This window comes from Procambarus clarkii, chromosome 92, assembly GCF_040958095.1.
Source record: "Procambarus clarkii isolate CNS0578487 chromosome 92, FALCON_Pclarkii_2.0, whole genome shotgun sequence".
NCBI lineage: Eukaryota > Metazoa > Arthropoda > Malacostraca > Decapoda > Cambaridae > Procambarus > Procambarus clarkii.
In genome coordinates, this window is record NC_091241.1 from 5472932 (window position 1) to 5488860 (window position 15929).

Consider the following 15929-nt stretch of genomic DNA (forward strand, 5'->3'; position numbering starts at 1 on the left):
AGTCATAAGTCACATCACAGACTTCTCATTCATCATAATTAGCACCTCACTTATCATAAGTGTCATCAGTAATCATAGAAGGCACCTCCTCGCTCAACATAAGCAAATCACTCGTCAAAAGAGGCACCTTACTCAGCAAAAGAGGCACTCATTCCTTATAAGATATTATCTGTATTTAACTATACCAATAAATCATACCTCGCATATATTTAACTATACCATAAGTGGATGCCAATAACTAAAAGCAATAAGATAAAAATCCTGGGAGTAGACATAATCCCAACACTGACATCAGAAGTTCCTGTGAGCAGGGGTAACATCAGCAGCATATGGTAAGTTAGCGAACAAAAACATCATTTAAGAAACTAGACAAATATAATAATAATAATAATATAATTAAGTTTGATAATAGTTAAGTTGACCTTCAAGTCCATGTACATTCCCTATGTGAGACTATTACTTGAGTATGCAGCTCCGGCATGGAACCCACACCTTGTGAACCATAAACAGAATTGTATTTGTCAATGCATTGTATTTTTCTTGAGGCAAATCAATCTTTTAAATGTACTCTCCAGGCTGGTGAGCTATGGGAAGGTGATTGTGCGTGGAATGGCTGCTCCATCTGTGCCCAAAGTTTTTAGTGCCGTTGAGGAGAGCAGCACAGGATCATTCACACTGCACAATAATCAAGTTCAAGCCACGTTCAGTAGCAGTGGCCTTTTGCAGTCCATGACAACTCAAGGGCGCACCATGCCAGTCTCTCTGGAGTTTGTCAAATATGGAGTCAGGTAAGACTCCTATTGCTTTTATTCACTGTTATATACTTTTATTTGCTATTGCTTGAAATACTTTTGGGAAGAATATGTTTAATGAAAATATTCTTTTGTTCATTTTTTACTTGAATGATACAGTACCTGGAATATTTGATATGGAAGAACTTTACTCAATTTGTTAGGTTAAAACATCAGTCTCTGTGTACAGTTTCCATATATACAGTCCCATATATACAGCTTATGTACAGTTTCCATGTACATAAGCACCATACAAGCACAGTATGTTATGTCATAAGAGTAGCAACAATTGCCACACTTGCAATGTATTGCTCTTATAGTATGAGAAGTTGCTTTTTCTTCCTTTTGTTCATCACTTGCAAAGGGTGTCGAGTGGAATTATTACCGTATGTACTTATGTCTTATAGTGAGTGGTCATTCGGTGGATCACTCTGTCTACTGTCTCCCTGCCTTAACACTATAGCAAGACTATTTCATAGCTAGGTGATACTGTTGGATGATGGTCATCTTAGAGCCAGGTGTGTGAATGGTGTCTTTGGTGGCTCTAGTTACAGGCTTGGGGATTAACTGAGGGACTGACTCGAGAAAATGTTTTAACGCTGACTTATGAAATATACCGCATCTCAGAAATCATCGTGAAACTGCTGGAGCATACCTATTCTTGCCTGACCAGGAGGCAGTGCCACTCCCTGTAGGCCAGCCTGCAGTGGTGCTCATCCAGGGACCTATTATCTCCACCGTGTCAACTCGACTCAAGAATATCCTCCATACAGTGAAAGTAAAGAACTCTCCAGGTATGTGCTACTCTTGGGAAGCTTCCACACATGTATTACATGCTTTTACCAATACATGGCAGATCAGCCTTGCATAATATTAAAATCATATATCAGTAGCAGTGTGTTGATACTCGGTGCTTCCCTTCCTTCCATTGCCACATTCAGAACCTGTTCCTGGATCTTCTGATATCAATGTAATGCTAAAAGTACTTGTAAACATTGTTGAATCGCCTAAGAAATATTTGATTCCAGATTAGCATGCTGAATAATCACCTTGTGTATGGTGATTAGGTGAGAGTATCAGTAGTCTTGTGTATGGTGATTGGGTGAGTATATCAGTAACTGTCTTCCTCCATATTGGTCACCTTTTTTCCCAGACTGATTCCTTCTCCGGCATTAAAGTGGGAGGTGAGGTGGGGGTGATGGTGTGTGTAATGAGATTGTCTTCATTTACAGTTTTAAGAATATTTAATATTTTATAGCAAGTGGCCTGCCATAAGAGGGAAGCATTCCTTGACTGACTGGCTGTCATAGCAAGCAGCCTGACATAAGAGGGAAGCAGTCCTAGACTGACTGGCAGTCATAGCAAGTGACATGACATAAGAGGGAATCATTCCTTGACTGCCTGGCTGTCATAGCAAGTGGCCTGACATGAGGAGGAAGCATTCCTTGACTGACTGGTTGTCATAACAAGCGGCCTGACATAAGGAGGAAGCAGTCCTTGACTGACTGGCTGTCATAGCATAATATCTAAATGTTGTTCTTATTGTTATTCTCTGACAGCTTTATTAGACTAGTTTATTTTGTTATATAGGGTTTTAACAACTGCTATATGCACAACTCGGATGCCTGACAGTATTTCAGTACAGTATTGTTTAAACAGATTTATTAGTGTTTGCAATATATGTTGACCTTTGTAGATGAGAATACTGGTTTGAGGGGTTAGTGAATTGTTGTCTTGCCCAACAGGTGTAGATGGTATGGGTATAGACATCATTAATCTGGTGGACATCAAACTGGAGCACAACTATGAGTTTGTCATGCGACTCAACACACCAGTTAAGAATGACAATGTGTTCTACACTGACTTGAATGGCTTCCAGGTTAGTATGTAGTCGAGTAAGAGTGCATCATAAAGCACTAACATAATATTTTTGTTGCTTTCAACTGCCTTTCCTTTACAATATCAAATCTGACGTCAGTTATCTAATAGAGATTATAATAGTAATGGTGGCTCTAATGTACAGTGTGGCAAAGTAATGTACTTGTGTTACTGTCTCTTTTCCTACTGTTCTTGCCTGTCATGTTACATTGCCATGCAAGTGGAAAATTATATTTTAATGGTTATTGGTTAATGGTGGTTATTATAAATAAAAAGTGTATGTGGTGAAAAATGCTAACTGTTATTAATTTTAATTTGGTTTTGCAATTATTAAAAGCTTTGGAACTATAGGTACAAGGTATCTTGAGCTTGGTAATTATTTTATCCATTCTTAAGCATTTGGGGATAATCATATAGTGTATCTGTAGTTTGCTGGTGCACAACAGTTACCTTTACAGTTTTATTTAATGTAGCAATTTTTTGAAATGAGAATATTAGGTAAACATAGCTAGGTATTTGCCTAAAAATTTAACTTTTTATAGATTAGGGGTTGCCATACTTAAGTTAATTATGTAAATTAATCTTGAAGTAGTACTTCTTCACCACAGATGTTATTTAGAATATTGTACAGAAAAGTGTACCAGTGAAAGAATATCATTGTGATTTTTGTATCTCTCTGCCAGATTACTAAACGAGTGAGGTACGACAAGCTACCCATACAAGCGAACTACTACCCTATTCCATCACAGGCATTCATTCAGGATGAAGAGAATCGTTTTTCAGTGCTGAGTGCCCAGCCTCTTGGTGGTGGGTCCCTGGCGAGTGGCCAACTAGAGGTAATTGTCCTTGCTGTTTTAATAACATGGGTTGTCACAGTTGGGCTGTAATAAATATATGCAGCTTTGTAACTCGATAGATTAAGTTCACCCCTGTGACTGGATATGTGAGCAGCTTGAACATCATTTTAAGTTCTAGGAGCAAACTTGGAATTTCTGGAGGGAGCCCCTTGTGGCTCCCTGAAGCTATCTTCCTGAGATTGCTTCATACTAAAAGGTGACATCAGTTACAGTTAGTGCTGTTTCTCCTACTGGGGACCAGACCCAGAACCTGGCCTATTCCACAGAGGTGCAGAGAGTAAGTTACAATCCACCACCTCGCCAAAAGAAGCCACCTGAAAGTTGGCACTGCTTTACAGGTACCTGGAGAGTTCACAGAAAACAAAGCCTCAAAACTGTCGGATAACTACAATACAGTACTGCAAACAAGTCCTAACGAAATACGGGATTCACTCAAAAGAACTCGAGCTTGTTAGTACCAATTACCATGACTGGGAGACCTGGTCCCCAGCCAGCTCCCCATGTTAATTCTGGTCTTAATGTATGTGTCCCCACACCAACTTGAAGTGCTTTTCATCATGCCAGTTCGTGAGCAAGCCCCAATGCTTCAAGCCAAGTGCCAGCCATCCTTGGACTTGGTTGTCTTATGGGTGTTATTTGCTTTGTGTATTGATTTCCATTTTAGTGTAGGCTTCACGTGCATATTTTGATCACCATTTGTTGCGTGGGCTTGGCTTATTTGGGGTTTCGGGCTGCTTTGTTTAGCATTCTCTTCCTCTCCTCTTCCATTAGCTTCCCTCTTGCACAGACAGAGCCTCCCTTCTCTGGTGAGTTACGATATTCGCCCCTGAGAGGCCTGACTGCTTTGGTGGGGAATCTTGCCATGGGCTTTCAGGAATCTATGATTCCTATGTCTGGGTCATTGATTTAGGGGGTGTTACTTGATTGTGTTGGGATGCACTGGGGTTCAAATGTTTTTTTACTTTGCATGCTGCGGCCCCCTCCTAGACCCTGGTGCCTCGTGTGTGTGTTTTTTGGTTCATGCACTTCAAGTCCCTGTTAATTTCCCTGTGGTGTTTCGATTTGGTCCTACTGGATTGCCATCCCAAACCCACCCTCGCTCAGTTCGAATTTGTAGGCTGCTCACTGGTGCTGTTCTTTTTAGTCATTCTCTGCCTCCACCGTGTTGCCTGTTGGAATATATGACTCCAGTGGCATCTTCAGTGGCATGCAGAGCTCCTGCATCTTGTGTGTTTTTGGTCTCTACACTTTCAGCCTCCCTCTTTTCATGAAGGTTCTTGGCAGCTGCGACATATAGATTTAGTTTTCTCGTTGTTGGGCTGGCAGCATGGCGATCATTTGGATGCTCTAGGGTTAGTCTCGTTGTGATGCACAGGGCTAGGGGGGTTCGTTCTACACCTTCACCCCCCCTCTCTCTCTCCCTGTGTGCTTTTCCCTGCATCTGGTATCACCTTCTTGGTTCTGACTCCTTTGTATTTGTTTTGTTTCAGTGGTAAGTTCTATATATTTTATATTAGATATGAGAAAAATATGAACAAATATATACTGTACATTAACAGATAATGCTGGACCGGCGCCTGATGCAAGACGACAATCGGGGTGTAGGTCAGGGCGTGCAAGACAACGTTCTCACATCTAGCACTTTCCGTCTCTTGTTGGAGCCCCGCATTACCACTAAGGTTTGACTCGTAATTTAAGTCAATTAAGTTATTGCAACTTTATATCTACACTGTGTATTTTTGAGGTCTTAATTAACAAGTTCCAGATTCATGTAGGTCTTGAATCTTGATAGGCTCTTCATTGTACTGTAATGATTATACTGGTAAGTAGACCTATAATAAAGAAAAACATTAAGGTTAAATGCCATACCATACAGTCTAAATTGATTTTCAAAAATGTTTTTGGTCACTGGGTAGTTTGAGGCCAAGCATGAAGTGCACGGCTACACACAGGGGTTGGTGCACGGCTACACACAGGGGTTGGTGCACGGCTACACACAGGGGTTGGTGCACGGCTACACACAGGGGTTGGTGCATGGCTACACACAGGGGTTGGTGCACGGCTACACACAGGGGTTGGTGCACGGCTACACACAGGGGTTGGTGCACGGCTACACACAGGGGTTGGTGCACGGCTACACACGGGGGTTGGTGCACGGCTACACACGGGGGTTGGTGCACGGCTACACACGGGGGTTGGTGCACGGCTACACACGGGGGTTGGTGCACGGCTACACACGGGTTGGTGCATGGGAAAACACAGGGGTTGGTGCACGGCTACACACAGGGGTTGAGGTCAAGCATGGGGTGCAGGACTCCACACTGGTTGCATTACTGGCAACTGCTGGAAGTTTCTCATGCTCTTTGCTTCAGTTACATCTCTCACTGTATCGATGTCCACAAAATGACCATCATTTTCACAGGGTTTTAAGTAAATAGTAAATACCAATTTATATTTCTCAGTTTAATTTTGGCTTGTGTGCTCTGTTAACCTGTTCTCACACTTAGTGCAGCATAATTTGTACACCTTGGACATAAACTTAAAAATGGTTGGTGGTGTTTTGAAATGAAATTCACCACAACACAGTATAGTGCCAAAACTTCCTGGAGCTAATGAGCTTCAGCCTTAATAAGTCAGGTGGTTTTACTTCTGGATGGCCAAAAACACTATAAATTTGATGTGCATAAATTTTTGAGAATGCTCTGATCACTTAGTCATCACTGAATGTATTTTCTCAATCCACTGTACTGTACTTTCTTGTAGATAAGAAAACAAATATAAATAAGATCACAATATGTACTGCAGAGGCTTGTATTGACAGAGGTCTATATTTGATGGGTTATAATGATGTCAGAATACTCAAAACCAGACTTTGAACTACAACTGAACCCTAAGTTTATATGTACAGTACTTAAAAATACACTCTTTGACTTAGAAACAATTTAAGACTCCATTGTATTTGTAAATCTGATGCTGTTTTGGGTATTTACTTAAAATGTTTGCATTTAACTCTGCTCTACCAAATTCGATGAAATCTGGGGATTTTTAGATCTAACCTGGAGAGGGTTTCAGGAGTTCTTCTACTCCCTGAGCCCGGCCTGAGGCCAAGCTCACTCTTTGATAGATAAAGTTCTGCCGCAGGAACCTGGCTCAGGCCATCAGAAGTCACCAGCCTACCCATCACTCTTAGCTCATGCCGGACTCCATAGCCTGCTGTATCCTCTCTACCCACTTCTTCCAACAGCAAAGGCAAGTATAGTATTGAAAAAACTAAATATATTCTTTACTAAACTTTTATGTTGAATAATTTGACCAAATTCAGGCCTTCATGATTTTTTTTGTTATGGTGTCTTAGTATTGAGACGACAAGAGTTAAGGAGGAGACTACAGATGCATGATGAGAGAAGTCATGATATACTGAGAAACTGTTTACACTATATAAATTATTTACGTCAATTAATAAATACCACAATTCAAAAAGTTAAAGCTTATCTTTGCCATGACTTTGAGAGAATGGGATATTGCCTATGGGAACAACTGAGTGGGTTGCATAGAATGGCATTTTTAACCTAAACTCAAAGCCTTCTATTTTCATGGTTTCCTCCGTGCTTATAAAAGACTTAGCATTAAATAAGCCATTATAATTGTTTCTAGATCATTTGTGGTTTTAGTTAATTTATATCCCTCCAATGATAAAAGCTTGATTCAGCCAAAAGTCCTAAAAATACTAGATTAAATTAATTAGTTTAAATTTAAAGTAAAAATAACAAAAATATAAAATCATAAATTTAATTTATGGTCAGCTCAATTTTTTTCTATGGTTAGGGTACCAAGATTTTGTACCAAGCCTACTATTTATGATGCCTGTGTTCACTTAGCTGTAGGTCGGTGCTTGGGAGACGGGCAACTGTTGTGGGTTGCACTCTTGGCAAGATGAGTTGTGGCCTAGGGGTGGGGGGATTTAATTGACACCTTACTGTTTTTGCATGTAGTGTCTGTATACTGTGTATGGCAGCACAGATGATACTGGCAAGAATTTCCTGAAAACTAATGAAAGGCAATAACAAATTATTTTTTGAAAATCATTGAGGAAATCATTTTGATATATAGTACTGTACTGTATATATTTTTGATTTGATGAATATCTTGATTTGATGAAATGGCATTGTCTTGTTTTTTTTGGCAGGTTGGTCCCATGCAGCCTTCCTGGGACATAGGCGGGGCATTGCCTTGTGACGTACACTTAGTAAACCTGCGCACTATGCTGGACCCACCGCGTGCCACTGTTGGTCAAACCTCCCACTTGGTCCCTCATCCACCTGGACCCGTGTCATCGCTCACTCTCCATCGTCTTGGCTTTGATTGTGGTTTTAAGTCCCCAGGGTTGTCATGTTCAACCAACGGAGGAAAGGTTAGAGCCATTTAGAGGCTAGTACTGTAGTTGAATTGCTCATAGTAGTAAAGTGGGTTGTCCTCATATGCAGGGCCCATTTCACAAACAAACCACACACTCCTCCATGGTATGTGGCTCTGGACACTCGTGAGCTTCTAACCTAAGACACAGACAGTAACCAGCCGCTCTACTTACTGATCCACCGACACCCCTTAAAAGACAGAATGTGCCCAGGCACATTAACAAATACCGGGCCACCAGAACCATGCTCGACCTTCAAAACCCTCACATCTACACATCGACTTGGGGACGTATTCACAAAAAACAGCCGAGAGTGCGGCATTTTTCGAAACATCATGGGTGTGAGGGTGGACTGCCTGGTTAGATTTAGTTACACTGTGGATGACCTGAAAAAGATGAAACATGGAACAGGGGACCAAAGTACCTGGATTAATCGATAAGGAATCCACTGAAGCAGAATCGGTGACACGAAGGTAGCAATGAACTGCCTTCACCAGACATAACACATGATGCTAGAACTAAGCTAGAATACCAGAAGGGAAAGTGACAGCAGTTTAAGATTGAGTGGGTTTCTTGTACATGTTTATACAGTGATGTATAAAACATCTCTTGATTTTTTCACCTAGTTTATTGAACCAGATAGGTGCTGCCTTAATTTATTTACTGAAGTGTAATGGTGCTGATTCTCTGTGATGTTTAAAGGGACATGACAATTAGGTAGGGTGTCATTTTCTAATATTTTTTTATATTTTCCTATACTATACTGCTCTTCTGTTGTCTGAGCAAATGTCTTCCTACCACATGGAAGTGAAAGACAGGGTAGTGATGATAAAGACAGATTTAAGTGAAGGCTGAATTTTAATTTAAAGGAGAGCAAGACTGAAGGATATTTAAGTAGAGTAAGACTTGGGAATATTTAAATAAAGCAAAACTTAAAACTGCATTTAAACTGCAGCTGATGGACATATTTAAGATATTGAATTGCTTGTCTCTGCAGGTGCGCTTGTCGGAGCTGTTTCCCAACATCTTTAGTGAGCAGGTGCACCAGATGTCGCTGTCAATGCTGTACGAAGGAGTGGATATGACCAAGTCGTACACACTGTCGTTGCAGCCCATGGAGCTATACACATTCAGACTCTCACGCAGTTAGCTACGTGCGCCACAGTCTCCCTTACCTGTTGTGTGCAGGCTTGTCTTGTAACTTTTGTTAATTTTTGAATAGTTTGTTGATATCTGTATTATACTTTTATATGCTGTATAATGCTTGTGAAAGTTTGTCATAAACTATAGATTTTGCTAAAAATGTTGTAATTTTTATAAATTTTCTTAAATGATAAAATTTCTGAAATGGATAGATGTAGAGTTGACTGAATGTATACGGGTGTGAATGTTTGTGAATTTGCACTTGGTTTATGCACTATTTTAACTCTATGATAGCACTAAGCTGGAAGCTTTGAATGTTCAGAGTACCACACATTGTACACACATGTCACAAGGCAATTATATACAGTTGAGCAAAGTCTCGAGAATCCTGTAAGTTTTGTAGAGATCTATTTTTTATAATTTTTATTCACGTCTTGTGCAAGAGTTTCCTAAATGTTACTTTCCAAAGAAAGAGTTTTTTATGTTAAGTTATTCCAATATTGTCTTTGCATATCCCCTTGGACCAATTTGTTAGTGTAAGAATCTTTAAAAGACAATAATGATAAACAGTGATTAATAAGATGTAATTACAGGAGGAGAAAGTTAGCAGGATAGTATTCAGTCTCTGGATAGGCTTGTTTGTGGGTTATTGGGATGTGTGATGAAATGTGACTATTTTTGAGGCTGTAATATTCCTGACTTCCATCCCTAGGGTCAGTGGTATGCACTCACAGCCATCGCATCTTGTGAGGAGTCATGTCTCTGGTTGGCATAGACCTGGTCATTGTCATATGTCTGGTGGACACAGATCTGGACACTGCCATGGCTCTGGCTGGCACAGATCTGGTCCTTGTTGTCTCTGGTGAGCATAGATCTAATAACTGTTATGTCACAACCATGAATTAAATCCATTTTTGCCAGACTTGGGTCTCCCCAGTCACGTGTGGACAATGGCACATACAAAAGGGTATAGGAGGAATTGACATATGAGACGTTAAGTCATTGTTTTGAAGTTACACTGGATTAAATGACTCGCTTAAATTTATTGTTGGGGCAGAGATACATCTGGTAGTAGTGGTTGCTTTGCAATTTCATAGGAATTATATGAGTTTGTTTAGTGTACAAATAACTTTCTATTATGTTAGTAGTAAAATTATACATATTGAAATCCTGTGAGGAGTAAAAGAGCCTCGTGATTCCTGGTATGCTGTATAGTTATTCATGCTTGTTGTGAGGACATTATCCAGACAGGTATATGGCTCAGTCTTATGGATGTACTACATGCTACCTTATCTTATCCCCCTACTCTCCTCCCTCTCTCCTGCCCTCTCTTCCTCCTGCCCTCCCTCCCTCTCTGTCCTAACTCGCCTCACTGCCTCTCTTCCCTTACTCACTTTCCTCCTTTAATACTTCCCTCCCTCCCTCACTTATTTTCTTGCCCATAGGAACATCAGTGGAAAACTGTCTGTGGTTACAAGAAAACAGTTGGTTATAACCTGGAGGCATAACACTGTGACCAGTGGCATCCCCTCTCGTGTTCCACTTGTCTCAAGTGTATGACGGTGTGCTCCATTTTTGTCATTATTAATTAAATGCAACACTCGACTTCAGTGTTGGATTATATTTAGTGTCTTTATTAAGGCTGCAGTGCAGAAATGATGTTGGGCTTATGAATGTGATGACGACATGCACCAGCGTACTTTACAAGGAAACACTGCCATCACTGCGGTCAGGGTGCATGTTCCTTGGTTTAAGAGTTTTATCTCTTTTAGTACTGACAAGGATATTATGATTACCATATTATAGAAACTATATTTTCCTAGTAATTTTATGTAAATTATTAGCATTTGTGATATACGGTAGAGGGTTATGGTCCTACTTATTATTTGATTTTGTATGTGATATATGAGGTTTAATATATATTATTGTATGAACTGCATAAGTTTTATGTAAAAATATTTGCACGTTATTTTCTGTGTAAACCATATGATCCATGTATTCTGAGATGATGGTAATAGTATTGTTTATCTTTTTATATTAGTGTGATTGGCAAGCGTTACTCTAGAAAGTGGCCCTCCCTGTGTGGCACCATGTGTGGCATCCTTTGTGACAGTGTAGTGTTTTGAATAACATGATTCCTCCACTCCTTCCCTCGCAGGCATGTGGACCTGGATATAAAATGATCTACATATTGTGTTCTTGTGAAAGCATAACACTGAACATGGTAATTTGTTCTAGTTCTTGGCAACAGGCCTGAATCCCAACATAATTCTGATGATGATTACCGCTGATCCCAACTTCTCCCACCAATGGGGTCATCTTTCCGTCATTGGAATGAGGCGTTTGTCAAAGACTCGCACCATGTCTTTGTTTGGTGAATGGTTTTGTGTGACCTGGAAATCTTTTCCATGATTATCTATGATTGTGTATATACAGCAGATGAGAAGCTTCTCTTTATACCTTACCTTGGAACTATTTCACAGAAACACCGACTGTTTCAGTGTAAGCATTTGGTGATTGAATTTTATATCATAAGTTGTGTCTGATAGTTTTGTTTAATTCCAGTGCAACCATTTTAGTGAGTTTTCTTGTACCATTTGATAGAACACAACTTTATTTAGATATTATTTGTCTAAAAATATACAATGATTTTGTATTATAATAGTAATACAAATACTATGTGATAAAAAGGATTTTTTTTACTTACCTTTTAAATTGGCTGATCAGATTCATAGAAATTTGAGCCCCTAATAATTTTTTCTGTCTTTGCCACCAAACTGTTCCTTGGCTTTCTTATGTTTAAAATAATTCCAGTGCCAACACCAAACTGCCAGCAATCTTATTTCTTAGCCCCCCTTACCTTTCTGGCCCGTTGTTGTCGTGAGGGGGCTTGGTAGGCGGCTGCCGGAGTATGATGCTCCATGAATCAGTCCTCTGTCCTTTTGAAGCCTTATGCTCCTGCTGCTGTCTTCACCAATTGTGCCAGAAATCTTTTCATTTTCCTTGTGTTTCATTTTCCTCTCCCCCTTTTCTCCTTTCTCATTATCATTTCCTGCCGACCTTTTGCCAGTCTTGATTATTCTTTCGGACTTCTTCTGTTTTGATGCCCGGGTGTTTGGGGAGCCATACTCTCTCACCCATAGAACTGTAGTACCAATGTCTCGAGCGAGGGGACCCTATTATTGTAAATCCTTCTTACGTCGCTGAACCCGATCTTGACAGACTGACGGTTCTTAAGGTGGCGATTGTGGGGCATATACTTACGACGCACCCCTGGGGGGGCCCGGCAAGATCGGCAACATGTCTCTTGTTGGGTGTCCTATCCTCTAATTGTGGCTCCGTGGTGGGTACGGGGGCACATTCGTGAATGAAAGTATTACCTCTTGTTTCCATGTTGCTGAATACTGTTCCTCTTATAACTTCTTAGGCTCATGGGGTGGGCGACCAAGCCCCCGAGTTGGACTGTGTTGGAAGTCCGGGCTCTGTAGCCCCTGCTACATTGGACCCAGACCTAGCTTCTCCTTTGACCCTCCTGACTTCTTCCCCCTGACTCCCCTCCCTCCTCCTCTGGTTGGGTCGAGCCACACGCCCCCAGTGGTGACCACCTCGTTCCCTGGCATGGCTCGGTCTCTCATTGTAACTATTGCTCCTTTTTAAACCCTCTTTTTCTGGGGGTTCTCAATGCCGTCCCCACCACGGCCGCATTCGCATGATCCCTTCCCATACTAATACGTACCAAGCCTTGCTTGGTCCTGCTTCATGGGCTAAATACTTTGAGCTCCTCCCTCTGGATTCTACACCCGACGATTTCTCCATCCATAAACACCTTGTTGATTCGGTGGATGCCTCTGTTACTTTTAACCCCACCCATTTCGGTACACGTGTCGTCGCTGCTCCTTCACCGGATGCAGCTACCCACTTAGCCGTATTGTCCTGCATTGGGGAGACCCCTGTTCGGGTCTCAAAAAACGCTCGGTTAATTGCCAGTGTTGGCACCATTCACCTCCCGCACCATGTTGCAACTGGTGTTATTGACCTGAAAAGACTGCCATGAGGATATTAAACATATCCTCGAAGCCCAAGGCCATCCTGTCCTCCAGGTGGACATGTTCACTCGACCCCCTCGTGGTCGCCGCCATCAGCCCCTTCGAGTTATGAAAATCACCTTTGATAGTAGGACCGTTCCGCCCTCTATCATTCTTGCTGGTGCCAGGTGCTCCGTTCAGGTGTACATTCCCTCTCCTAGACTTTGTAATAAGTGCTGGAAGTTCGGGCACGCCCTGAAATGCACAAGTCTTGTTTCTCTATGCCCCATGTGTGGGGACGATAGCCACTCTAAGACACATTACCCATCTCCTCAGGCTCGCTGCCTTCTTCTGCACGTGTATCCACTACAAGCTTGAGGAAGCAGTCCTCAACTTGAAACACCGGGATCGTTTGACTTTTCCTGAGGCGAGGCGCCAAGTCCGCCGTCTCCACCCTTTCACTGGCGTATCTTATGCTCGCGTATTGCATTCATTCTCTTCTCATCCTTCCCACCTTCCTCAATCCCTCAACTGTTTCCAGGCCTTGGACCCGGACACGCCCACCACCTCCTCCCCTGTTCCTTTACGTCCTGTCCCGGAAGGTCTCCCTCCTGATTTTTCTTCTCGAGTTTCCCTACTTCCTACCCTGTCTGCCATGTCTCCTGTGTCTTCTTTGCCTTCTTCCCAACCCTCCCCACAGCCTCTTGGCCCTCCATGCCGCCTGTCTGTCCAGGCTGATGTCTATCATCATCCCAGTGATCTTCATGTTGTTCACTCAAGTTTTTCTTCTCCGCCCGAGGCCATTTAGTCTGTCGCCCAGTACTGTACGTTGTTGCTGGAACACCTCTCTCTTTGAGTTAGAAATGTAAGCCTGGCTCCTCTCCTTCATCCTCCCCAGCGGGTAAGAAGGCATCGCTTTCTTCGTCGCCCCCCAACTTTGACTCTGTCGCTATGCCCCCTCCCATTTCGGTGGTCAGGCCCCCTGTCCCAGCTATGGAGGTTTTTTCCACCCCCAATTCCCTCTCGGTTGCTGCCCTTGCTGAGGGGTGCTCCCCGGTTTCTGCCCCCCCTCCTGCTGTCCTTGACTGTCCCTCTCGGTTGTCTCCCCCTCCTCCGGACCCTGTCCGTCTGGCTCTAGTCTGTCCTCCCGCTCCCTTCCCTCCATCCTTACTAAGTTTACCCATGCCCCCTAACCCTGATTTTGCTGACCCTGCCCCTGATCCTGATCCTGAGCCTCTTTAATATACTGTGTTCTTCTTTACCTTTGTTTCTTCATTGTTCTCTGTTGCTGTCCTTTCTCTTTTTGATAATGTCTATTCTTCAATGGAATATTTGTGGATTTTATGCCAACTTTCATGAACTCCAACTTCTGATTACACAGTTTTCACCACTTTGTGTTTGTCTCCAGGAACTGATGCTTGGTTCTCGTCCTGGTCGCTTTCGTGGTTATTCCTTCCTTTCTTCTCCCTCAGCTCTTGCTGGGGCCCATAACTCTACTGCTCTCTTGATTCATACTGATATTCCATTCGTCCCCCCTACTGTTTCCATCGCCTATCCTTTGTCCTGCTGCCCGTGTTTTTGTGAGTAAATGGTATGCAGTCTGTTCCATATATCTCCCTCCAAATGTCCCACTTTACCTTCCTGATCTTAAGCACCTCCTGGACTCCTTGCCTGACCCGGTGCTCCTGTTGGGTGATTTCAACTGTCGACATACCCTCTGGGGTGATGATCTGACAAACACCCGAGGCCGCCTTCTCGAATCGTTCGTCCTTTCTTCTTCCCCGTCTCTTCTGAATTCTGGTGAGCCCACCCATGTGGACTCTCGAACTCGCACCCTTTCCAGTCTTGATCTTTCTCTCTGCTCATCGTCCTTTACTTAGATCTCACGTGGCGGGTTCTTGACCTCCATAACAGTGACCATTTCCCCATCCTTGTTTCCTTTTTTTCTCTTTTTTCACCCTCCCCTCTCCTTTCCTAGGTGGCAGTTTGCCAAAGCTGACTGGAACCTATTCACCCTCCGTGCTACTCTGACCTTTCCTGCCTGCCTCTTCCTCACACCCTCCTCCTTTTTCATGACACCGTCTTCGACGCTGCCCTCTGCTCTATTCCTCGCTCTACCTCCCGGGGCACATGGAAGTGCGTTCCCTGGTGGACTGTGCTCGGGCTGTCCAATGTAAGCATGCAGCATGGAAGAAACACCGACGCGTTTCTACGTTAATTTTAACTCCAATAAAAAAAATTGACCTCATACATAATGCAATGGGTAGCTTTATCATTTCATAAGAAAAAAATTAGAGAAAATATATTAATTCAAGAAAACTTGGCTTATTAGGCAAATCGGGCCTTGCATAGCAGGCCGAGTACGACGTTCTGGCTACTAGGTACAACATATATATATATATATATATATATATATATATATATATATATATATATATATATATATATATATATATATATATATATATATATATATATATATATATATATATATATATATATATATATATAATATATATATATATAAAGGTACATTCGGTTTGTGGGAGTACATAACATTGATGTTCTTACATTCTTACAAAGCCACTAACACGCATATAGTGTTGCAGGCAAGACCTTAATCTAGTTTTGTACTGTTATTGTAGCCTAAACTTTGCTGGCAGGAAGAATTCAGACACAGTGGTGCCAGATTGGGCTACTTTTGAGAGCCGCGCTCCCAATTTTTTAATTTCGCTACTTGCTACTTTTTGGGCTAATTTAAAAGCAAGATGTTCTAATTTGGGCTATTAAAGTTAAGAATGTACGATTGCGAGTTACATGA

General features: G+C 42.0%; 1 protein-coding gene across 1 annotated transcript in view; it reads left to right on the forward strand.

The window, feature by feature from the left end:
• Nucleotides 1–11773, forward strand: part of LOC123775118 (alpha-mannosidase 2) — a 34953-nt gene extending 23180 nt beyond the window's left edge. The window contains exons 17-24 of the mRNA XM_045770003.2: nt 576–788; nt 1419–1585; nt 2537–2670; nt 3353–3505; nt 5086–5205; nt 6668–6775; nt 7713–7937; nt 8938–11773. Coding sequence (XP_045625959.2) covers nt 576–788; nt 1419–1585; nt 2537–2670; nt 3353–3505; nt 5086–5205; nt 6668–6775; nt 7713–7937; nt 8938–9090 — 1273 coding nt within the window. The 3' untranslated portion in view covers nt 9091–11773. The remainder of the gene's footprint in view (nt 1–575; nt 789–1418; nt 1586–2536; nt 2671–3352; nt 3506–5085; nt 5206–6667; nt 6776–7712; nt 7938–8937) is intronic.
• The last annotated feature ends 4156 nt before the right edge of the window (nt 11774–15929 follow it).